At 40.4% G+C, this 25,136-nt stretch overlaps 1 protein-coding gene across 10 annotated transcripts in view; it reads right to left on the reverse strand.

Moving 5' to 3' along the window:
* Atp9b (ATPase phospholipid transporting 9B (putative)) overlaps positions 1-25,136 on the reverse strand; it is a 255,789-nt gene that overhangs the window by 160,060 nt on the left and 70,593 nt on the right. For all 10 annotated transcript variants that reach the window (XM_028872015.2, XM_028872021.2, XM_028872020.2 and 7 more), the window contains 2 exons: positions 11,867-11,961; positions 4,157-4,237 (listed from right to left, as the gene is read on the reverse strand). In XM_028872015.2, the coding sequence (XP_028727848.1) occupies positions 4,157-4,237; positions 11,867-11,961 (176 nt within the window). The remainder of the gene's footprint in view (positions 1-4,156; positions 4,238-11,866; positions 11,962-25,136) is intronic.

The following is a 25,136-nucleotide window of genomic DNA, read 5'->3' on the forward strand; positions in this document are numbered from 1 at the left end:
AGAGTCGTTTTGATTTGCATTTTCTCTGAACACCTAGTTTTTGACAAAGGAGCCAAAACTATACAATGGAAAAAAGAAAGTATCTTCAACAAATGGTGCTGGCATAACTGGATGTCAATATGTAAAAGATTACAAATAGATTCATATCTGTCACCATGCACAAACTCAAGTCCAAGTGGATCAAAGACCTAAACATAAATCCAGTTACACTAAACTTAATAGAAAAGAAAAATAGGAAGCACTCTTGAACGCATTGGCACCAGAGACCATTTCCTAAATAAAACACCAACAGCACAGACCCTGAGCACAATTAATAAATGGGACCTCTTGAAACTGAGAAGCTTTTGCAGGGCAAAAGTCAATAAGACAAAAAGACAGCCAACAGAATGGGAAAAGATCTTCACCAACCCCACAACTGACAGAGGATTGATCTCCACAATATATAAAGAACTCAAGAAACTAGACATCAAAGTACTGAACAGTCCAATTAAAAAATGGGCTAAAGAGTTAAACAGAGAATTCACAAAACAAGAACTACAAATGGCTGAAAGACATTTAAAGAAATGCTCAACATCTTAATCATCAGAGAAATGCAAATCAAACGCTTTTTTAAAATGAGGAAAATACACAAAATATAAAATCTGCTGACCTAACCAAGCTTATCAGCACAGCATTAAACACCTTTACCACTAACCATCTTATTTTATAAAACTGAAATTCTGTCCCTACGAAACACCATCTCTGGGTTACTCCCAAGGTCCCAGCTCCTATCATTTCACTTTCTATGAATCCAATTACTCTACTTACATCTTACAAGCAGAATCATAAAATATTTGCTCTTTTGGAATAACTTAGTTTACTTAAAATGATGTCCATAAGTTTCACCCATTATGTAATGTATAAGAATACCATTCCTTTCTGGGTCAATTTCTAAGGGTACTTTCCTAATGCAGGTTACCCTATGGCCACAATGTAAGCTATACATATTTTCTCATAATTCATATGACTTTTGACACTGCTTATGATTATTTCTGATATGCAAATTTTTATTTTCATTTAGCCATATGTATCAACTTTTCATAATAATTCTAGATTTTAGGTCACAGTGAAAAACTCTTGAGACAGTTCATGATTATAAATGTTTTCTTCCAGCACTAAAACAATTTTTAATTCCTTTCTTAATCAATTCTTTAATTTATAAGCTATTTAAGATGTATTATTATTATTGAAAATTTAGCAATATCCAAGAAATATTTATTCCTTTCTAATTTAACTGTATTGTGGTTAAAGAACATATAAATGAAAAATTTTTAAAATATACTAAGATTTGTTTGATCTATTTTGATAAATTTCCCACATACTCAAAAATATATTTTACATTCTACTGTGAATGATACCTTCTATAACTGTCAGTTCAGTCAACTGTGAAGATAATCTTCAAGGCTATTATGTTCCTACAGATTTTGTATACCTGTTCATTAATTACTAAGAGGGATTTGAAATTTCCAACTACCATTAAGAATCTGTCTATTTCTCCTATAGTCCTAAGAGTTGGCTTCATGCATTTCAAAGCTGTTATGGGGTACATAAATACTTATGCTTGTATTTCCTGATAATAAATTAACCTTTTCCTCACTGTCCTCTGAAACCAACTTCTTTGTGATACTGTTATAAACAACTTCAGTTTTACTTAGCGTGACCTAAGGTCTATTTTCGTCTTCTTACTTTTAAACTGTAAGTGTTCAAAAAAGATTCTTATAGACACCACATATTGGGATCTTACGGCTTAGAGTCTGACAACCCTTGCCTTGTATTTGGAGGATGGATCATTTACATTTGAACACAAGTTATTAAGAGGTTTCTAAATTTAGAATCCAAATGCCTGGAGCTATTGTGTAGTCTAATTCTTACTTATTTCTAAATCTATACTGCAGTTATAAACAAATACATAGGATTCCATTTAAAAAACATATACAGTGGCCTGAATTACACCCTACTGTATACATTTGGTATAAGAGAGCCTTTCTGACTTGACCAGGTGTAGTGTAACTGTCAAGAATGTCTGAGGAACCGTGTGGGTTTTTACAGTTCCTAGCACAGGAAGGACAGACAGGCCACGTGAGTGCGTGTGCAGCTCTACTCTGACATCTCAATGACAGGGATGAGAGGTGCTCCAGTGCCCCCTCTGCCTTGGGGTTGCTCTTGGTAGGTTTTGGAGAATTTGTATGTAATGAAAGTGTTGTTTCCCCGCTATCTTTCCATCTCTTCTTTTATATGCAGTACACAGGCTCTTTCTGCTCATAGCGATGTGTTGAACCAGACATACAAAAGGGATTCTACCTCATGATGGGAACTGGCATCTGTTTTCAGTTCACACAAGGCACTTCTTCAGCGCATCATCTATGATGCACCATCACTCCACGGTGTGGGAGTGGGGCTGACTCTCCTGCCTGCTCTGATGGTGTCCCCTTCCTCACTCTGCTTCCTAGGCACACCACGCCTTTAAGGAGGCCGCCTTTGCCTCACAAGTGTCCCAAATAGTCACCTCTGATATTTTCCAAACATCCCTTGGTGATTTAGAGAGCTACCCTCATCAAATCCATACAGAGGACATGTGATCCTATCTGGGAAAAAAAAAAAAAAAAAAAGGCCTTCTCTTCAGAGAGCAAAGCCTCTCTGACATCAGTGTCCCAGGGTCACCTTTTTGCTCCCCCATCCACAAAACTAGCCTGGCACTGACTCTGCTATTTTGGATTTCACCCCACTTCAGGAGAGAGAAATGGGAGGAGCTGTCAAGGCCAAGTCTACCCATGCAGTAAAAGAATGGACTCTACTCAACACTCATCGTGGGCAGGAACTGGTGAAGGTCTGTCAGAACGTGAAGTTGGTGGCCATAACCATCCTAAGGTGACAGGAAATCTGAAGCAGCCGTGTAAACTCACTGACAGCACCATTTCTTCCCTAAGATGAAGAAGGTTCTTGCACAGCTTCCTCCAACAGGACTGACTTCATTTCCACCCCAGCATCTCTACCCACAATGCCAGACGCATCCTCCAAGGTTCTGAACAAACTATTGACTCTTCAACCTTGAGATCTGCAAATATCTGCCTAGCAAATATTGCCAACACTCACGAAGCCATAAGCAATACAAACTAGAAAAGAAAGAGAAAGAAGTGAAAAGAAGACCACCAATAGTATCTAAGATTTGTAAAGAAGGTTGGAGTAATTTTTGTATTGAAAGACACCTATTTGTAACAATTTTTCTTACATGCTAAAATGTTACCTATAAAGAGTATGAGGTTTTTTCATAATATTTTTGGAAAAGCACAGAATGACCATAGACCATCAAGAGCACATACTTCTTCCCATGTTTCCATGTACATCTTGGCATGTAGCTCTATAGCACACATGTAAATAAGCAGCTACAAAGTGATATCCATCTCCCCTGTGGACCCTGAATGACTCACAAGGGTCCTCAACTCGCATCCTCATAACTTGTATATTAACTGTCAAATAATTTAGCGCCTGCAAATAGTTTTACAAGTGATAATGCTCACTACATAAATCTTGTATATGAGTAAGAAACATGTCCAACCATGCTCCAATATAAAAAAAAACATAGTCATATAATAAAGTCCCTTATTAAGAGATATGTTAACAGTTATAAGCTGCTAAAATAAGTATTCAGTTCTTCTATATCCAATAGTCAAGAGCAAAATTGGGCTTCAAGCTTTCCCAAGTCTCCATAACAAGCATGTGGAACAGAACACACACAGAAGTGAAGGACTGTATAAATGCACATACATGCGTGGAAATGTGTATTTGTCCTCCCAGGAAACAAGAAGCTAGAAGTACTGGGCACACTGGTCATCAACTATTATCTGAAGCCAAGACTGAATTAGCTACACTGTGCTGTGTTCCTGACTCCTAACCTGTGGAGGCAGATCTTATCAGTGATACATGCGCTACAACCCAAGGAGACTGCCCAATGTACTCCTCAGACATAGACGTGGCATGGGAACCTCTAAGAACTTGACACATTTTACAGCTTTTGCTTCATGCTTTAGAGCTTCTGTGTTAATCTACTCTAGACTGAATTATTCTCTCCAAACCAAGGTCCACTACCTTTAACTTATACAAATGCTGAATATCTTACCCTGGTAAATGTTCCTTCAAAACTATGAATATCCAGTTGTGGTTTCTGAGCATAAACATAGGCACTGATAGAAAAAAGGTCCTGGAAAATAGAAAATAAAAATGAGCATCAATCTTATGACTGAACAAACATGGTCGCAATAATTCTCAATACATGAAACTTCCATACCACACACCACCTTTTGATATAGGGCCATAAAGAACAAGCTAGCAACAATCCTCATTTCCACGCGCACATGAACATTTACAAGCATGCGTCTCATTTAGTATATTAGACATCAAATGACTGAATAATGGCACAATAATGAGAGTGTCATTGGAAGCGTTTCATGATAATTTAAAAATCATTCTGAAGTTTTCAATAATGTAGGAAAGCCTCTGCTATTAGGTCAAGGGCAACATTTGTTCGCATTACTTAAAGGTCATTAAAATACATCCTTAATCATAACATGTGTTTCATTACAAATAAAATTGCCTCTTGTTCAATAAAACTAATTAAATGTAAATGGTATTGTTTACTGCTATATAGATCTTTTGAAATAAATCAGCAACTCATGATTTATTGAAAATTGCTGGAGTCTCATGGTTGTTAATAAATTTGCTTGATCACAAAAGCCAGAAGCATATATCCCCAATGTCTACAGTGTCTGGAAAGTGCTCTGCCAACAGGGCAGCCACACGTGGGAACCACATCTGGGACTGCAGAGCAGCAGAGCAGCCTTGGTCACGGGAACCCCTCCCTTCCCAAGCTCCATGCTCTGACCACATTAAGAGGACAATAGGCTCTAGCACACACTGTTACCTACCCTGCACACACTGTCAGGAGCTGGGAGGACATTACCGGTGATGGACACAAAGTATCTCCAAATCCATCACTCCCAGACACAGGAGTTAAAACAAGTGACAGCTACGGTACTGTAATCTATAAAATGATAACAAACTGAACTGCCTGGCCACAATGAAATCAAAGCTTTCTTTTCTAAGAAAAAGAATAGTGTGTCCAGCTTTATGATGGTCTGTAGATAGGTCAGTTCTTTTCTAGAAAATATTCTTGTTTACCACCAAATAAAAAGTTAAAATGTCCTCATTAATTATACAGTTATCTCACAATAATTACTCACACTTCCAATCAAATATCAGGCATAAAATCTGAAAGTAGCACTACATGAAATACATATTTCTTTAATTACTATATTATATGAAATATAGACCACAGTAATTTAAATATAAATTAACATCTATATTTTCCATTAAAAATGAAGATTCTCCAAACATTGAATATAATAAAGCATGACTTCCTATGATTAAAAAGGTCATTCAAAGTAATGAATAGAAAATACTATACTGCATCTTTTATTATTTTACTAGCACATAATTATGTATATACTACACATAATAAAAATATAAAACTAAATGATTTGATGTACATATATACCTATGCTCATCATCATAAGATATAAACACTCCCGTTACCTCCAAGTACTACCCCCGTCCTCTCCCTCCTCCACCTGCCGTCTCCACTCTCATCCACTTGTACCTCCTGCATGTCTACTTCCACCCTCCCACCCAACCTACCTTCAACTCCACCAACCCACCCTCCTAGACTTCTACATTTCTCTAGCTCCATTTCTACTTCTCCTTTCCTCCACCTCTATCTCTGAAGGACCTAGAGGGAAAGAAGCCATTCTAAAGAGATACTGGCTCTCTAGACCTGACAGTCAATGTTGAAACAATAGACACCAAAGAAATGGGAATTTCCCCAGGAATCTCATGCTGGGAGAAGGGAAGGGTGTCAGCCAAGGGGGAATCTTGTCTCCTAGAGAAAGACTTCAAAGGGTTTTAGCACCTTGTCAGACACTTTACAGGCTGGGACCCAGACAAGGATGGGTCAACAGTAGTATATGGGACATGCCTTCACTACAACTGCTTAGAAGTTTGTGTCCTTAGCCCTCTATTGAAACTCTGATCTCATTTAAGAACCCCAAAGATGTACCTGAGAGGTTTTGTGGGTACCCTGTCCCTCTACCCAATGTGGCCACATTGAATAAATCTCGCTTCTCTGCTTTCCACTTTTAATGGCTCTTTTAAGTGGTTTATAAGGAGAAGTGGCTGGCCTTGCCTTGGAGGCCACGCTGTGACCCTAAGTGTGAGAACAGCCCCTCCTCTGCTGTCCTCCACCTCCACTCTGACCCTCTTCAACTGCTACTTTGCTCTTCCAGAATTGCTTGAGTTGAATCACAAACAGCATATTCTTGTTTAGCTAAGTTTCAATTTTCTTTCAAATTCTTTCTAACAGGGTTTTCATTCTGCACTTTCTTTGCTGCTCCTCTCAGCAAACGTCAAATTCTCACTTAGTGTGGCCACTCCCGAGCTGCCGACTGCCAGTGTATGCCAGGGTTCTTGAAGGATGTTCAGGGGGAAGACAGAAAGTGGAGTCATCACCCACTTGGAACAGTTTTCAAACATCCTTCTTAGTTTCCTCCAGACACATTAGTAAGGAAACAATACAAGGGGTTATATGTAACCAAGAAGGAGCAACACTCACCCCATGAAAATGTATTCGCTTTTATGTTTTTTTCCTTGTTATATCTCTTTTGTGTGTGTGCCAGGATACAGAGGCCACAGCACAAGCTTAGAGGTAAGAAAACTTCTGGGAGGGATTCAGTTCTCTTTCCACCATGTGGACTATAGGGGCTTGGCCTCAGGTCAGCAGGCTTGGTGACAAACACCCTTGCTAGCCATCTCACTCGCCCAAATTTACTCCTTCTAACGAAGTATGAAAGAGAATGAGAAGATAATTGTCTTACATTTAACAGCACAACTTTATTTTGCAACATAAAAAAATAAAGTAAAAATGGAAAACACTGAAAAGGAGGACAAGTATGGAAAAGGCCCAAGAAAAAGGAAAGAAAGGAGTGCCCTGGTTCAAGTGGGAGGAGGAAGGAGTTGCTTGGCCTTCCCTCGAAGGTGCACAGGTGGCCGACAGACTCAACTGTAGGATGGATGGGCTTCTTCATCTGTACATTCAAGGCAAGGAATATTTCAGAAACTGCACATTATAATGCCAACGACCCTTTGACTCCACCTACTGACAGTGGTGGAGTGACTGAATGACAGGTAAGAGCTGTCAGGAAAGTAGCATTAGGGCACGCTAGCGTTGACCCAACAACAGATATTATGAAGCCAGCAGTGCAAACACAGATGAAAAGATCCCATTTGCAGCATGCACTGGGCCAAGGTCTAGGGAACAGGCACAGTGGTGTTGAACTGACTAATAAGAGACCTGCATTCTCAGTGAAAACAACTATAAAAATGGATTAAGTCAGGAAGTAGCCATATTCAGGCAGGCACACAATGACCAGAGGGAAGACAGACAGACTGTGTGCCCTTTGTCAGGGAGCACCAATTCACAGCAGGGGAGGAGATGCCAAGCAGGGGAGGCAGGCTCAGGCCCAGAGACCAGCTCAGGAAAACTGTGGACTTGAAATTGCTGGGAAGGAGGTGGAAAGACAAAGAAGTGCAGGAGTTCACAGAGGGCTCCCTCCACTGGAGTCAGCTGCCCACAGCAACACAGCAAGCACAGAAGGGAAAAACCATCTGGCCAGCAGCACTGTGTAAACCTCCAGACTGCACCTTCCTTAGAATCTGAGAGCTCAGAAGACATCGAGTTTTGAGAGAGAGAGAGAGAGAGAGAGAGAGAGAGAGAGAGAGAGAGAGAGAGAGAGAGAGAGAGAGAGAAAGAGAAACCAAAGAGTTTAGTAGATCCCAGAAGGAGCACATCCTAGCAGTGGGATTAAACCAGTGTTCCAGCACAAAGAAGCCCACTCTAGAAACATGTAAGAACAGCCCTGACAGGACTAAGCTCATCTGCAAGGGTTTGAACCAAGAATGTAGATGAGAGGCCCTGAAGGAAGAAAAAATTTCAGACATTGACTGTAACTTTTATAATATACAGTATTAAAAAAAAAAAAACTAGACAGACATTCAAAGTAGGAAAGTGCAACCTGTGACAAGGACAAAATTTTCAAATAGAGATATACCCCAAAATGACAGAGATGATAAAATTACTAGCTACAGAATTAAGTATCATGAACTAATGTAAAGATCCAATCAGCTCTATATCAAGTCAAGAAACTCAATAATTTGTAATTACATACTTTCCAGAAAGGTTAACTCTATGACCACAGAGTTTCAGAAGTGAATCTGTTCAACACGTAAAAAGCAGTGGTGGCGCACGCCTTTAATCCCAGCACTTGGGAAGCAGAGGCAGGCGGATCTCTGTGAGTTCTAGACCAGTCTGGTCTACAGAGCAAGTTAAAGGACAACTAGGACTGTTACTCAGAGAAACCCTGTCTCAGGGGGACACAGACACAGACACAGACACAGACACACACACACACACACACACACACACACACACACACACACAGCAGTAGCACTTATTTATGACAACTATTTTAAAAAGCAAGAATCAAAGACGCCACACAGTCCTTCATAAGACAACATACGTAAGGCAGCACAGCCCCAGCTGTCACACAACAGACATCAAAACAGACCAATGTGAGTCAGTGTCCTTTGACATGTCTTCTCTCTGCCTCCCTCCTCTCTCTCTTCTCTTCTCTTCTCTTCTCTTCTCTTCTCTTCTCTTCTCTTCTCTTCTCTTCTCTTCTCTTCTCTTCTCCCTCTCCCTCTCCTCTCCTCCTCTCCCCTCCCCTCCCCTCCCCTCCCTCCCCTCCCCTCCCCTCCCTCCCCTCCCCTCCCTCCCCTCTCTCTCTCTCTCTCTCTCTCTCTCTCTCTCTCTCTCAGCAAATATACAAAAATAAAATACTATAATATATGAAAAGACACCCAACAGGAGAAAGTGGAATCTATCCCATTTTGTGGTTGGCATGAAAACAAAGCCAATACAAAGTAAGCAACATTATGTATTAATATATTAACAAAGGAGAAAAAACAAAAGGTGGTCTCCAAAGATACAGAAATGCCTCTAAAAAATGGAATACCCTTTGTTACTGTTAGGCCTCAGGGTGTCCAACTATTCAGAAATACAGGAGGATTTCTGGAGGTTAGATGAAAGTCAGCATTCCTCAGGAACTTGTGAAACCACTTCCCATCTGCTAAAAGGAGGCATTCCCTGACCTCTGGCAGAGGGACAAATGGCTACCTGGGGTTGCATATCAAAGCCCATGCTGACCTGCAGGCTCCCTCAGTATCGAGTCACAGTCCATGCCAGCAGCCTAGCCCTTCTCACCTCCCCCCTTACCCTAACCTCCCTCAGCAGCTCCTCCTTCATATAGCCTGGCTCTTCTCACTATTCCCTCATCCCCACTTAGACTCTCTCACTATGCTCTATTCTCTAGCTCTCGCTGGCTCGCCATCTATTACCTCCACTATTCTCCCTTCTCCCCACTTAGACTCTCTCGCTATGCTCTATTCTCTAGCTCTCGCTGGCTCGCCATCTATTACCTCCACTAATTTCTCTAGCCCTGGCCATGTTCAGTCTGCTGACCATGTTCAACCTACTTCTTTCTCTCTCTGTTCTCAACTCTTCCCGACATCTCCGGCTGTTCTCTCTCTCATATTCACAATAAAAATCTTAACCATGTCATAGAGCAGTCACATCAGCAGTTTCTTTACTGCGTCCCCTCACACACAGTTACCAAGTCTCCCAGCAAACTAGACTATGAAAAACTTCAACCTGATCAGGAACATCCATGAATAAATAAGACTATAGCCAGACAGAAAGTAGACTGCATCCCCTGCCTTCAACTGAAGGATAATGAGTATCTTATTACATGCTTTGTTTTGAATTGAGTAGGGGGAGGACAAATGTGTGAAGGTCAGAGGTCAAGATTAAATGTTGTTCCTCAACAGTTGTCCACCTTGTTTTTTGAGAGTGTCCCTACATTGGGCTCACAGGGTCTACCTGCCTCTGCCTTCCTGGCACATGGATTTTAAGTGCGTGCCTGGCTTTTTATATGGGTGCTGAGGATGAAACACAGGCTCAAATATCACAGGCTATTGGTTCCTGCCTACATTCTGATAGTAAGGTCCTACTGTTGAAAACACCACTTAGCTATGTCATCAAGCATGGGAAAATTGGGCTGGTGCCCAACTAGAAACTTCACCCCTACTGACAAATATTCATGGTGCTACAAGGCACTCTGCATGTTACTAGAGAAGAAAGTTAATCCTCAATATCACCCAGCTACAAATCCTGTATTCCTTCATAAAGGAAGGAATAAGGAAACCATTTTAGGGTCCAACTGGTTTTGGCAAAGATACAAAGATAGAAAATATTTAAGGAATGAACCCTAGCTTAGAAACTACCTGAAATACAGGTAGCACTAAAATACCCAAAAAAGCAAATTTTGCCCAAATCTCAGCCATATGAATCACATTTAACTCCCAGAGTCCACACACAGTGGAGGAAGCACCTGCTGTCCATGGAGGTCATGAACTGTACAGTAAGGCAGCCACTCCTCCCCTCCAGAAGCCCTTCTTCTCTTGGCAATACTGCCTGAGTTAAAAGGTCACTCTTGACAATCTCCATCTTTCCTCTATCCACGGAAGGTCAGCAAATCATGTAAGACAAAGCTTCTTGTATCCAGATTTGTACTATATGTAAACTAACAAAAATGAAGCATTGGTTGTTTTAAAGGTAGGAAGGGAGGGAGGAGGGAGAGGAGGAAGGGAGGAGGGAGTGGAGGGAGGGGAGGAAAGAGGGAAGGAGGGAGGGAGGGAGAGAGGAGGGAGGGGAGAAAAGGAGGGAGGAATAAAAGAAGAAAAGGTATACTAGCAGAAGAGACTGACATCTAGGACAGCTGCTTTAGCAATGATTGAATCCACAAAAATCTACTCTCCTGTTCTCCCTAAACTCTCCATGCAGCTTCTCAGGGGGTGTGTGTGAGGGGGGACCCACTCTGCAACTGTTAAGCTGTGACAGGAAAGTATCTCGCCCTTCTCTCTGCATACAAGACAGCAGCACTCACTTCCTCCAGATCAAAGTCTCCTGTCCTTGGAAGGAGAACTGCAGGCAAAACACTTAAGACCAGGCTAAGTAAGGCCTGTTCTTTGCTCCCAGAATACCTTACCCTGCTACTCAGTAAGCAGCCAGTTCTCAGCACTTAACTAAGACGTTAACAACAAATAAAAACATAGTCTAAGTGCCAAATCAACAGGACATTCAATATTACCTAAAAGAGGCTCTGAACTAGGTCACCATATCATCTTTAAGGACCTTGAGGAAAAAGAAAAACACACAGAAACTTCCTTGCCACTTAAAAACCACTGCGAAAAGGAAAGGGAGAAAAGAAAGGGAAAAAGGAAAGGGGGAAAGGGAGAGGGAAAAGGAAGAGGGAAAAGGGAAAGGGGGAAAGGGGAAAGGGAGGCAGAAAGGGGAAAAGGGAAAGGGAGAAAAAGGGGAAAGGGAGGGGGAAGGGGAAAGGGGAAAGGGAGGGGGAAAGGGAAGGGGAAAGGGGAAAGGGAGGGAGAAAGGGGGAAAGGGGAAAGGGAGGGGGAAAGGGGGGGGGAAAGGGGAAAGGGAGGGGGAAAGGGAGGGGAAAGGGGAAAGGGAGGGGGAAGGGGAAAGGGAGGGGGAAAGGGGAAAGGGAGGGGGAAAGGGGAAAGGGAGAGGGAAAGGAGAAAAGGGAGAGGGGAAGGGGAAGGGAAAGGAAGGAAGGAGGAAGGAACAGTGCCCAGTGGTGCTCACCCCTAGGGCTGGCAGCCTTTGTGTGCAGCTCACCGCCACCTTCAGCTTCCAGTCGGTCTCACCATCTAGCTGGTCCGTGCGGATAAAACATGAACCTTGGAGGTAGAGGAGAAAACGTCACCATCTAGAACTGCACTGAAGAGTTCTCCTAAGTTACAAGTGTTCTCAAAGCAGATTTCGGCACAGTGGGACCCACAAAACGCTTCATCTGAACAGTCCAAAGAACAACCAGCTTTAAAAGCCCTCATTTCAGATGCTATCATTTGGCTCCGAGAATAAATCTATTTAACCACTTACGTCCTGTTTGGTGCCTGTGTTTTTGCTGCAGTGGTAGTTCTGGTGGTGGCAGTGACAGTACCTGTGCATGTTCTGCATGGTGTTATGGCTCAAACCCAGAGCCCTGAGCATGCTAGACAAGTGCCCTACCACTGAGTTACAACCCCTGCCTATGCCTGTTAAGGTTTAATATCAACTACTATTTTATTTTAGAAAGCTGTCTAGATCATTTCTACTTTTAATCTATGTGTTGATGATGACAAGATAATAAGATACATACAAAAATATCTCAGAGTCTGACATTACCTTGGTAATAAAATGTTAATTGACCAATATAAATGTTCAGTAATACAAGCACAGCTAAAATGCTAATACCCAGGTAAGTGCTATTGTATAATAACAAACCCATCAAATTTCAAAAGGGGAAAAATCTGAATCCCAGCAATATAATTACCCCCAGACAATACTCATCATCCTTTTTCTCAGAATTGATCCTAGAGATGAAAGCAAACACAAATGCACTAAATGATACACACATACACACACACACACACACACACACACACACACACACACCACTCCCTGCAACAGTGTTACAATAACAAAAGGTTGGCACAAGGATTAGAGAACAAGTGGAATAAAACAGCAGAGGCAGCAACTCGAAGAAGGCAAGCACAAAGAGCTCTGCAATGTGAGAAGATCTGTAGGACACAGTGTTAAGTGAAAAAATATGGTGCACGCATACATGGGGGAGGGGGAGGGAGAGAGGGAGAGGGAGGGAGGGAGAGGGGGAGAGAGAGAGAGAGAAAGAGAGAGAAAGAGAGAGAGACTTGACTGAGGCATGGGGCACACACTTGCAATGCCAGCACTTGGGAGGTAGAGCCAAGAGGATATGGAATTCAAGGGTATCCTCAGCGACACAGAGAGTTTGAGGAGAGTTTGGGCTACAGGACACCCTGTCCAGGGGGAACAATTAAAACATTATGTTTAAGAACAACAGAGGGCAATGCATGTACAAAGTGGGATATTCTTACAGTGGTAACTGCTTGCTTGAAGGGGGTTTGATAAACACTGACATGAAGTGGGGGGGGAGGAAGGGAGAGGAAAAATATTTATGTATGTTCATATCTCTATGTGTTGTTATATAACTACAAGTATGCAAATCTGCATCCTTTTGTGCCTCTGTGTGTATGTATCTTTTATATGCATGCAATGCGGTCTTGTGCATCCATAGATATCTGTTATGTATTCATACATGTGTTTCTGTGCTCTATGTATAAGCATACCTGTATGTATATCTATACATGTTTTGTTACACACATATACAAATACAGATATGTGAAATATACATAGGGAAGAAAGGAACAGAACAGAAACTGGAACCTTCCTGATCATACCTTACAATGTTTATCTGGAAATCATACATGCTTTACATAATTTAAAGAACAAATTACAATAAGCTTGTAATAAAGCAATTCTTAAGCAATAAAAGGAAGTCCATGAAACAACAAATTCAGGGATATGGATGTATATTATGGCACTGCACTTGTTGAGTATGTGCAAGACCTTTGATTCAATCCCCAACACCGCAAAAAGCAAAACAAAGAATAATCAAATTCATGCTTCAGTCACAGAGAATTCTTTAAGTCACTTATAAACTTTAATTATAAAATGAAAGTTACAACCCCCACAAACCTAGTTATACTGCATATACATTATACTCCAGTATGAAAAGGTGTACACCTTGTAAACCAACCCAGAGTCCCCATCAGCACCCTCCCTCCCTCCTGAAGGAACACTACTGACACCTCCACCTCCCAGGTGCCTGGTCTCAGCACAGTATCAAAGTCACTAGTAATTTTCAGGCTCCCTCTATTCCCTACTTTACCAAGTCATGGGCTGGAAGGTCTGGGTCTATACCGATACCATTCACTGATATTCTGAGCCTCTTACACTCCAAACATGTCAGCCTTTTGTCCAGAGGCACCAAGGACAGCTTCGCTTCTGCCCTGAGGCTGGAGCCAGACTAAGGAGTCAATGCCCAGAGCTGCAGTGATGGAGGATACAGACAGTGAGGTCTACCTTTCCTGCTCATGTGCAGTTGCAATACAACCCAAGCAGAGATTTCTGTCCTTAGGGATCAACTAGCCCTGAGGTAGCTCCCTAGGAAAATGGTGGCTTGTCTTTCTTTACTAACAGTGTTTCAAGACAAGGAGCTTGAGTATGGGGGAGAGGGAATGAGCTACTGATTGTAAGTTTCACAGAATGCCACCATTGTTATTTTACACAACCTCAAAGTATCCTACATTCTCAGTGTTCCCTGGGCTCTGCTGAAGGACTGTTTCTGGGAGAATACTTTAGAATGTGTTGCAGTCCTTTCTTATGGTTCCTAAGAGCCTAGCACAAGTATACAGTTTCTCACCCCAGATAGAGCCTGATCCAGGAACTACCTTAGGAGTTTCTGTACATGCTGCCACCTTTAAAAAGCTGGCTACCAAGCTCTCCATTATTTCCAAAAATGCCCGTTAGGCATGAACCTTGCTAGGCTCTTCTCCAATTTTCAGGTAAAGGTACAGAAATCTTGTCCTCGGTATCTGTTTCTACCTCTGAGTAGATGCTCTGGGCCACTTCTCTGGACCTGCAGAACACTTGCTCTTCAAGTGATTCTACAGTTGTGTGGTGGTTTGTACAAGAATGGCCCCTACAGGCACACAGACTTGAATGCTTGGTCATTAGGGAGTGGTGCTACTTGACAGGGATTAGGAGGTGTGGCCTTGTTGGAGGAAGTGTGTCACTGGGTGTGGGCTTTGGGGTTTCAAATGCTCAAGCCAGGCCCAGTGTCTCTTTCTCTTCCTGCTGTCTATGGATCTGGATACAGAACTCTGAAGCTACTTCTTCAACACCATGTCTGCCTGAGTGCCACCATTCTCCCCATCATAATAACAATGGATTAAACCTCTGAACTGCAAGCTAGCTCCAATTAAATTCTTCCCTTTAGAGGACTTGCTGCAGTCATGGTGTCTCTGCATAGCAATAGTACACTGATTAAGACACTTGGAATAGCAGCACCTTCACAAATTTCCTTCAGCCTGTCAAACCTCACTGTGGTAACAGAACTGTGAGCCTGGAATAGAATTCTAATGGACATGACAAGAAACTGGTCCAGTGTTTATCCCAAGTCTACTTCAGCAGGGTATCCACAACATGGGACTGGGGAAAACAGACAGAGGCCAGTTCCTCCTAGTTAGGGTCTTTGTCTTAACCTGGCAGCTTCAGGTGCCTTGGGAGTTGCTTGACTCCTGGCTACAGGGGCCTACAGAAGATCTGGGAGGAAGAAAGAGGGTATGACTCAGTTGCCATTGACTCAGTCTATTATTAATAGGGAAGAAAATCCGAAAAATACTGAAACAATTACTTTCAAGAGATATATAACTGAACATTTAAGATAAGCACAGGGATTTTCTTTAGCAAAAATCAGAAGCCCTACATTGGTTTTCAACCAGAGACAATTTACACTTGGCAACTTTAGGAGACACTTCGTTTTCACAGGAGTGCATGCTGGGGATGCTCCTGGAATCCAGTCACATAAAGACAAGGATATTTTCAGCAAGCTACAATACAGAAGAGTAGCCCTATTTTAGTTACTGTTCTCATTGTTGTGAAACAATGTCTGTCACAAACACAGGGAGAAAGATATATGCTGGCTCGTGGTTTCATCAAATTTAATCCATGGTCATTTGGTCTTATGTCCAAAGGACAACAAATCACTATGGCAGCAGATAGTATGGCAGAAGACAATTGTCATATGAACAAGGACATGAAGAAAAAGAGAAGTGCTGATGCTAGACATGATTTCTACTTCTTCCCTTTCTGGGGGAGTGGTCTGTGAGATGTCACTGTCACTTAGGGTAGGTCTTCCCCATTCAACACCCATTGGAAATGCCCTCACAGGTGCACTCAGTGGCATCCCTCACCAATCTCTGAGGTGATCTAAATTTTGTCAAGCTGTAATGAAGGGTTAACCATAGTAGACCCCATGAACAAAAATGAAGGATCCCTATAATGTAGCACAGCGTAGAAGAAAGAATCAGACAGCCTGGAGCCAAGCACTAATCTGACAATGTACTAACTGTTGCACCATGTAAGGTTACATTTACATTATGAAGCCTCAGTTTTATTCCTTTTTCTTCATCTACCCAATGAGAAAAATGCTGTGGAATATTCCTTTACATTGTGTGAATATGTGTCGTTGTGACAAGTCTAATAAAGAAACTGATTGCCCAATAGCGGGACAGAATAAAGTTAGGCAGAAAAACCAAACTAAGGACAGGGAAGAAGAAGGGTGGAGTCTGGGAGATGCCAGCCTGCCACGGCAGAAGCAAGAGATGCTAGAGAATAGGTAAAGCCACAAGCCAAGTGGTAACACATAGGTTAATAGAAATGGGTTAATTTAAATGTAAGAGTTAGCTAGTAACAAGCCTGAGCTATTGGCCAGGAATTTGTAATTAATATAAGTTCCTGTGTGTTTATTTGGGACCAGGAAGTCGGGATAGGAAAACTCCACTTACAGAAAAATATCTTTGAAATCATGTTGTAAAACTTACAGGAAAAATTTCCAGGAGTCTGCCAAGAATGTATGCTATATGAACTCATTAAGTGATTGTTTATTACTTTCATTATCACAAATCTGAAAAGATAAAAGTAGGTAAGACTGTATCTTCACATAGCTGCATCCAATAATCCTTTCTACACAATCATCTGAAATGAAAAGAGATCATGAAAATCCATACCTATAATTACCTTGTGTCTCCTTGATTGCTAGAGAAGAAACAATGTCTGTACTAAGCTAATGAATATTGTCTTGTTCCTACACTGTATAAAGATCATTCTGTTGTTGTTCAGCTAAAGAATTTTCAGTTAACAACAGTTGCCAGCAATGTGCCCCAACAAAGTGAGCATACCACTACCTTTTCTTTAATCCCTTTAACTATTTGAGTATAAGCATTATCATTTGAAAATGACTCTGGGAGTCTGAGATCTGAATCTACTCTGAAGCATGGCAAGACCAAGAGCTGTAAGAAGTGATAATTTATTGAATCTACTTTTAGAAAGCAACTGCTAGTTGTAAGTATTTTACATTGTTGGATTTTTTATATTGTATTATGTACATTGATAAAAATTTGAGATTGAAAATACTATATGTATATTTCTAATCTTGTTCAAGGTATTGTACCTATAAATTTCATTTAACAATGTAACACAATTTGATAATCATTAAAACTTAACATTACCAACTATTAGGATAGAAAGAAATATAAGTTAATAGTTAATCATTACAATGGAACTTGTAGTCATATTAGGTATGTTTTCAAGGTCAAGCAGAAATATATTTTAGATAGACAGATCATCTTCAAACACTTCAGATATCTACAGCAAGCAGAAATATATTTTAGGTAGACAGATCATCTTCAAACACTTCAGAGATTTACAGAATATGGCATTTAAGATGCTTTATTAACAGAGATGTTTTTTCTTTTTTTATGACAATGAAACATGTCTGCTCCTGGCAGCATCAATCTACTTCAGAGAAAATGATAGGCACTGAAGAATCTCCACATGGAGTTTACTTTCATTTTGGCAAAAGTTAGCCACTGGGCAAGAAAGTGCCCTCACATTGACTGCTGACTGTATGCTGTCCAAAATGGACAAGCAGGATACAAAACAAAGGACTGCTGATCCTTGCCAAGACCAGGTAGGAAGGCTCTTTAGAAAAACCTGCTTCACAGATTAGTCTGTCAGATATGATAAGTCTATAGGCCAAAGATGATGCCCCAATGTTGCAGAGAAAACTTGGGTGGCTGTCCAGGCAGTTGGCTTTTTCAGTTATAACTTACATTTTTTGGAAGTTGCTTGTGTGCACATCCTGTTTTACTAGGTAATATTATTTCCTTCACAGGTCTCTGAGGGAGTTGAAGATTAGATAGTTATAGTTATAGTTTGCTTTGTTAAATTCAGAAAATAAACACACTAAGAGTTATAAAGTGTATAATCTTGAAAGAGATCAAAAGATAGTTTTGGTAATGCAAATTAGGGTAGAATGTAAATTAGATATAATCCTTTGGAGTCACAAAAAATAGGATAATGGAATATTTTCACTAAATTTGTCACGTGCAAATGGACTAGACATTGTATACAGTTATTGTACTTATTGTATACAGTTTTTCTTATATTAGTTATAACTTTTTATTTTTTTATTGTAGACAAAAATAGGGGAAATGTGGTGATATTTTATCTGTGTACCTCAATAAAGTTTATCTGAGGATCAGAGAAAAAAACCAGTCACTATAGTAAACACAGAGGTCAGGCAATGGTAGCACACACCGTTAATCCTATCACTTGGGAAGCAGAGATCCATCTGGATCTCTGGGAGTTCAAGACCACAATGGGAACAGAGCCAGGCCTGGTGATACATACCTTTAATCCCAGCACTAACCATAAAGATCTGCACGTCTCTACAGACAGACAGGAAGTGACAGAGCTGGGCAGGAAGAGGAAGTGATGTAGCTGAGTGGAGAGAGGAAATGAGATGGCAGAACAGAAAGGCATATAGGCATAGGTATACAGGAATTAGGTCTCTCTTTGGCGGAGGATCTCCAAGTGGTAAGAAAGTGGCTGGCTTCTTTCTGCTTTTCTGATCTCTCAGTTTTTTACCCCATGGCTCCCTGGGTTTTTCAACTATTTGCTTTATCAGTTGATGTTACATTAAGGAACCTTCACCTGAGTATATGAACTTTGGAAGATATGAATAACTGAATAAACAAACTGTTGTACACTGTCAAAAGCACTATGAAAAGGAAAACTGTGGTGATATATTATGCACCCTAATAAACTTATCTGGGGATCAGAGGACAGAGTCAGCCACTAGATTATACATAGAGGCCAGACAGTGGTGACATACACCCTTAATCCTATCACTCAGGAAACAGAGACCTGTCTGGATCTCTGTGAGTTCAAGGCCACATTGGGAATATGCCAGGCAGTGATGGTACACACCTTTAATCCCAGCACTTGAGATCTCATGCCTCTGCTTGGAAAGCACACACGCCTTAATCCCAGGAAGTGACATGGCTGGGTGGAGAACGGTCTATAAAGCATGAGAAGACAGGAACTAAGAAGCAGTTCAACTGGATCCTCAGGGGTCAGGACTCAGAGGTCTTTAGTCTAAGGATTCGTGGAAACAGGATCAGCTGAGGAATTAGTGAGGTGAGGTTGGCTGTGGTTGTTCTGCTTCTCTGATCTTTCAGCATTCACCCCAATATTTGGCTACAGTTTTTTTTATTATTATTATATAAGACCGTTTACCAATTCGTGTTACAGAAAACATTTTTCACATGCTGATTAGAAAAGCTAAAGAGCAGTAAAAAATGCAGATCAGGTAACTCTAAAGTTATATGTTTACTCAAGATTGGTCTTTTTTTTACTCCAACTTAAATGTAAGTATATGTATTCTCATTAAAGAGTAAATGAAACTTCAATGGACTAGATTCTAGTTTTTATCTGTCCACTGCTAAAACCCTGCTTTCAAAAATTTAAATAGAAACAGGTGATATGCTCTGAAATGTCTTACATTTCTAGCACAAAAAAAAAAAACAAGCAAGCACAATGAACCCTATAAACACAATAAGCTCTGCAATCTAAGTCCTTTAAAGTTAAAAGGTATGCTCCATGTTAAATAAGTATACATTATTTTTAAAATTTAAAGGGGAAATGACCTAAGAAGACTGAAAATTACTAACTTCAAGCCACTGATATGATAGAGGAAAGGGCTACAACAAAATTTGAAGTGTAGCCAGGAAGGCTTGTGTTACCAAGACCAATCTAGTAATTTTTTTTTAACATAAAGCACTAGCTATAACTGATACTAGTTAAAGCTCAGTAAAACTGAATTATTAAACTGATCTGCTTATATCCTATTACAGACTTCTTATGAATACTTGATTTTATTTTGTATAATTGACAAGAGTTGACAGGAAAGGACAGATATAATGACCTCAAATTAAGACCACCAGCTAGTATCTGTGTCACATTAAGAGCCACGTCAAGGGATGATAAAGTGAGGGGACCCTGTGAGGTAGCTGATGCTGTCACAGCATTAACAAGTCATCCTGAAGCATTAGCAGGCAACTTGCAACAACTCATCTATCCAATAGCTCTGGAAGAGATGAGCTACAGTATATCTTCTACAAAAGAAAAATAGACATTGACTGGTATTTATAATACCAGATCTTTGGCTATTAAACTTGATTTTTAAATATTTATATGACTTAATGACTGCATGAAATTTTTAAACTAGTTGCAAGATATATCTTCCTATAGAGATAATGTGGATGAGAACAGTGTCACTTACCTATCCTCATCCCACTAACAAGTGACAACTGAGGTACTGTATTGTCTTTCAAACACTTAAATTATAACATTATCACTTAGATACAAGTGAAAAAGATATTGGCATTTATAAGAGATTGATGAAAATTAGTTCTAAAGCATTCATCTCTGCTAATACCATTAAAAGAACTGCGTGCACTCAGGAGATATTTGATCTGGATTAAGAAACTGATGGAACAATTGATTAATTGGAATTTAAGTCATCAGTCACCAGATCCATCAACAGCTCCATTTACATTCTAAACAATCCAGTCATGGCTCAATAGAATACTCTTATTAATACTCAGTCAATAGAATGCCATGGATTGACTTACCATGCTGTATTGACAAGCACCCGCCCAGATGCTACTATTCAGCTCTAAACCACAATGTTACACTTAGGACTCCTACACTGACCAAAGTTTAGAATTTTATTATAAAAAATGATATGCTACAAAGGATTTTAAAAACTAAAATTGAAAAGCAAAAAAAAGTTAATAAATAACACAAAAAACCCGAATATGTTTATTTTCTGCCAATAACTAGACAACAGTGAAACTTTAACTAATTACTTAGAATCACACAAAAGACATTTTGCTGACCTTCATGTAAAACTCCCCTCCATACCCCACGGGAAAGCGCTACAGACTGAATGAAATATAATTGCACAAGTAAGGTCTGATCCAGAGGCAGAAGAGATGGTCAAGAGTGTTACAACTGGATAAGACCTGTGGCTATACAGAAACTCAGTGCTGAACAATCTCAACATGAACAAGCAGCAGTCAAAAGTCGGGATATTGGAAACAAAGAGAAGAAGGAATGATTGTGGTTGTTAGGAAGAAAACCTTGAGTTGGAAGCTGCTGGTCTGAAGGAATATACAACCATAAGTTTAAAATAAGATTAGCTGAAGGTACACCTTACATTTTGACTGTTATTTTGACAAAGTTTTACAGTTAAAAGAAGATAGCAAAAATCACCCAAGAGTTTCTGAAACTAAGAATTCAGATTGAAGGAAATATTATGACACACAAATTTTATCAAGTTTGGAAGCCATTTGATCCATTGTATAAAAGGAAGACACAGTAAAAAGCAATCTGAGTCTTAATATCTGCAGGTGAGTGAGTAGTAATATTTTAACATTTAAATTTGACAAACAGAAGGCTATAACAGAACCATGATAGATTAAGCCAGACTACAACTACACAGAGGTCTCAAACTCAAATCTACTAGTACTCACATAGGATTATATATGTAAATAATACAAATGTAGTAACAATGTGTACTGTGTACATTTTTCTAAGGTAAAGAAATTAGGATTCTCAAATAGACTCCTGACCATCAAAATACTGAGTATCACTAGCCCACAGAGACCAACCTTCCTAGAAACATGGGATATAAGGCAAGACTGGAGAAATAGTCATCAATTGGGCTGCTGCTCCCTGTCTGAGGTTACCACAAAATATCTCATCTATTAATACTCCGGTGTTCCATTCATTCTCTGCTGACTCCCGAGGCCATGCAATGATGCAGTGAAAAATGGTGAGGAAATTGGCAAATGTCCAAAACTATTAGGAACTGCATGATTTTAAAAATGGTGTTCTCAGTCTCCAGCCCTCAGATATCTCCTCTGAAAAAAAATCAGCATTTATAATCATCTCCCAACTTGACAGTACTGCATGCTGTTCACAATTTACTCCCCAACAAAATCTATATTATTATTTCCTTTTAAAGTTAATTACCCAAAACCATTTTTTGTACTTGGAATATTATTTTGTCTGTCTTGCTTGTTTGTTAAAGCAGGATCTTACTCTGTAGCGCAGTAGCCTGGACCTCAGTACACAGGCTAATTGGGCCTCAAACTCATCACAATATCCCTGCTTCAGCCTCCTAAGTGATGAGATTAAAGGTGTGAGCCACCAGACCCAACTCTTTTTGATCTTATATGTATTTCTACCACAATCATTTATGTGTAAAAGCGCCTCTCAAACAAAAATATTTTGTTTACTGTCTTAGTCACATTTCTACTGCCACAACAAATGAAGTGACCAAGCACCTTATAAAAGAAAGGTTCATTAGAAAGCTTGCTTGCAGTTTGAGGGTGAGCCGTGACCAGGGAATGTGGCTGCAGGCAGGGAAGAGCAGTGCTGGAGGAGGAGTAAGAACTTACATGTTGAGTACCAACCATGAAACAGAGAAAAGGAGGCTTCCTGGGGTGGCACGGGCTTTGTAAAGGCACAAAAGCCACTCCCAGTGACACACCCCCTTCAACAAGGCCATGCCTCCTAATCCCTCCCAAACAGTTCTACCAACTGCAGACAAGCATTCAAACACATGAGCCTAGGGGACCATTTTTATTCAAATCACCACAGTAACCTGTTATACTGAGTATGCTATCAGACAGAGATCATAATAAAACAGGTACTATCAATAGGAATGTGGGTACAGATAAACTCTTTGAAAATCTACTTCTCTATATTGACAATGAAAATACTAGTTGCAAGTGATAGATGTAAATATTACCTTTTCAATAATTATACTATATAGAAATGAATTAAAGACTCCAAACAAAAAGCAGAGACTAACCAAATTCTATTTCATTATATTCTTTATCAGTCATGGCTCTTCCATCGGGCCTAAGTAATAACCAGTGGACAATGATTATTAAAGGAATATGAAAACACAACACCCTCAAGAAAACAACACTGAGCATATAAGCAGGTGCATTTGCAACAGAACTCTGAGGAAAAAATTCATGCAGGAGGCAATAAGGACAAGTTTCTTGCTATCGCCTATGGCAGGTTGAATGAAAATATCCCCCATAGGCTCATGTATTTAAACACTTGGTCTGTAGCTGGGAGTGATGTTTGGGAACTGTGGCCTTGCTAGTGGACATATGTCACTAGAGGTCAAAGCCTCTTACTTCACCCCACACACACACACCTTTGCTTCCTGCTTCTGTTCAAGGTAAGAGCCCTCAGCTTCTTCTACAGCCACCACGCTCTCTGTTTGCGGCCATGCCTCCCACCATGACAGACTACTAGCCCTCAAGAACGGTAAACCACATAGATTGTTCCTTCTCAAAGTTGCTGTGGCAATGGTGCTTCATCACAGCAATAGAGAGTAAGACATCCCACAAGAAAAACGGGAGACTAATTAATTACACAGGTTCACAGGGGAGAGCTGGGTAGGAGTAGGACTGGAGGCACATAAGAATGCCTCCAGCAAGAGAGCAGCGCATCTGGAGAACACAAAGAAACCACTGGAGTAGCTGTGACAGCGCTCCTCTCAGTGGTCAGGTGCCCAGCTAAAGAAAAGCCCAGGTTTTACAAGAGGGAAGGCACAGATGGAACTGCCTGCATGCGGGCTTCTGTGCACTTGGTGATGTTTCAGGGTGGAGTCTGGCAGAGAATGACAACAGGTGATGAAAGCAGAACCATAGAAAGCACCTGATAAAGCTGCTCTTCAGGTGAGACTGAGGCTGGCAGAGGAGCGGGTCACAGAACAGCAGTTGTGTGTCTCTCTGCACAGCTCTGCAGCAGGAGAGTGAGTGCAGAAGAACTTGAGTGAATTCCAAGAACCAAGCAGCTATGGACACAGAATGGACAGCAGGAGAAAGAGCATGTGCGGAGGGTGACAGTCATCACATAGAGCATACTCATGCTATCAATCTTGCAAAAATAGGTGCAAACTATACCACTTCCCCTTCAACCATGGACAGGATAATTAGAATGCCAATGCTGAAGACTGACTAGAGCTAAAACCCACTGCAGGAGCAGAACAGGCTCCTTGGTGTGCACAGCATACGGAGCGCACTCACAGCTACACACATGCTAGAGCCAGATTTGAGTGAGTCAGAATGAGACCACAGCAGAATGTCCTAAAAATCATAGCAGAAGCAAATCTGGGAAATTTACAAGTATGGAAATTAAGCAACACATTAACCACAAAACAATGGATCAATGATGAAAAGACAAGGGATTAGAGACTACTTTAGAGGTATGGAAATAAAATAACATAGTAAACCTTATGAGGACAATGAAAAAAAGTGCAGATGGACATTCATAATTGGAAGCACCCATGTTAAAAAAGATACAAAATCAACAATCTAACTTTATACCTTAAGAAACTACAGACACAGGATCAACCTGAACCAAAAACAGAGAAAAGGAAAGAAATGGTATGTGCCAATAAATGAAATAAAGAACAGGCAGACAACTGAAAAAAAAATAATTGAAACCCAAAGTTAGTTCTTTCAACAAATCAATAACATTGACAACCTTTTAGCCCGAGTAACAAAGCAAAGGAAGATTCAAATAATAAACCAAGAACAAAGGAGGGGACATCACTACCATGTTACAGAAACTGTTTTTAAAAGATCATGAGGAAATAATTGTAGCATGCCCATTAATTAAAAAACCTAAAGTAGACTAATTGGAAAAAAAAGGACACAAACTACAAAAACTGATTCAAGAAGCAAAGAACAATGTGGGCATGCCTTTAGCAAGTAATTAGAAATTAAAAAACAAAACAAAACAAAGACTCTCAAAGGTCAGACCCACATCACTTCAT

This window comes from Peromyscus leucopus, chromosome 19 (genome assembly GCF_004664715.2).
Source record: "Peromyscus leucopus breed LL Stock chromosome 19, UCI_PerLeu_2.1, whole genome shotgun sequence".
NCBI classification, from domain to species: domain Eukaryota; kingdom Metazoa; phylum Chordata; class Mammalia; order Rodentia; family Cricetidae; genus Peromyscus; species Peromyscus leucopus.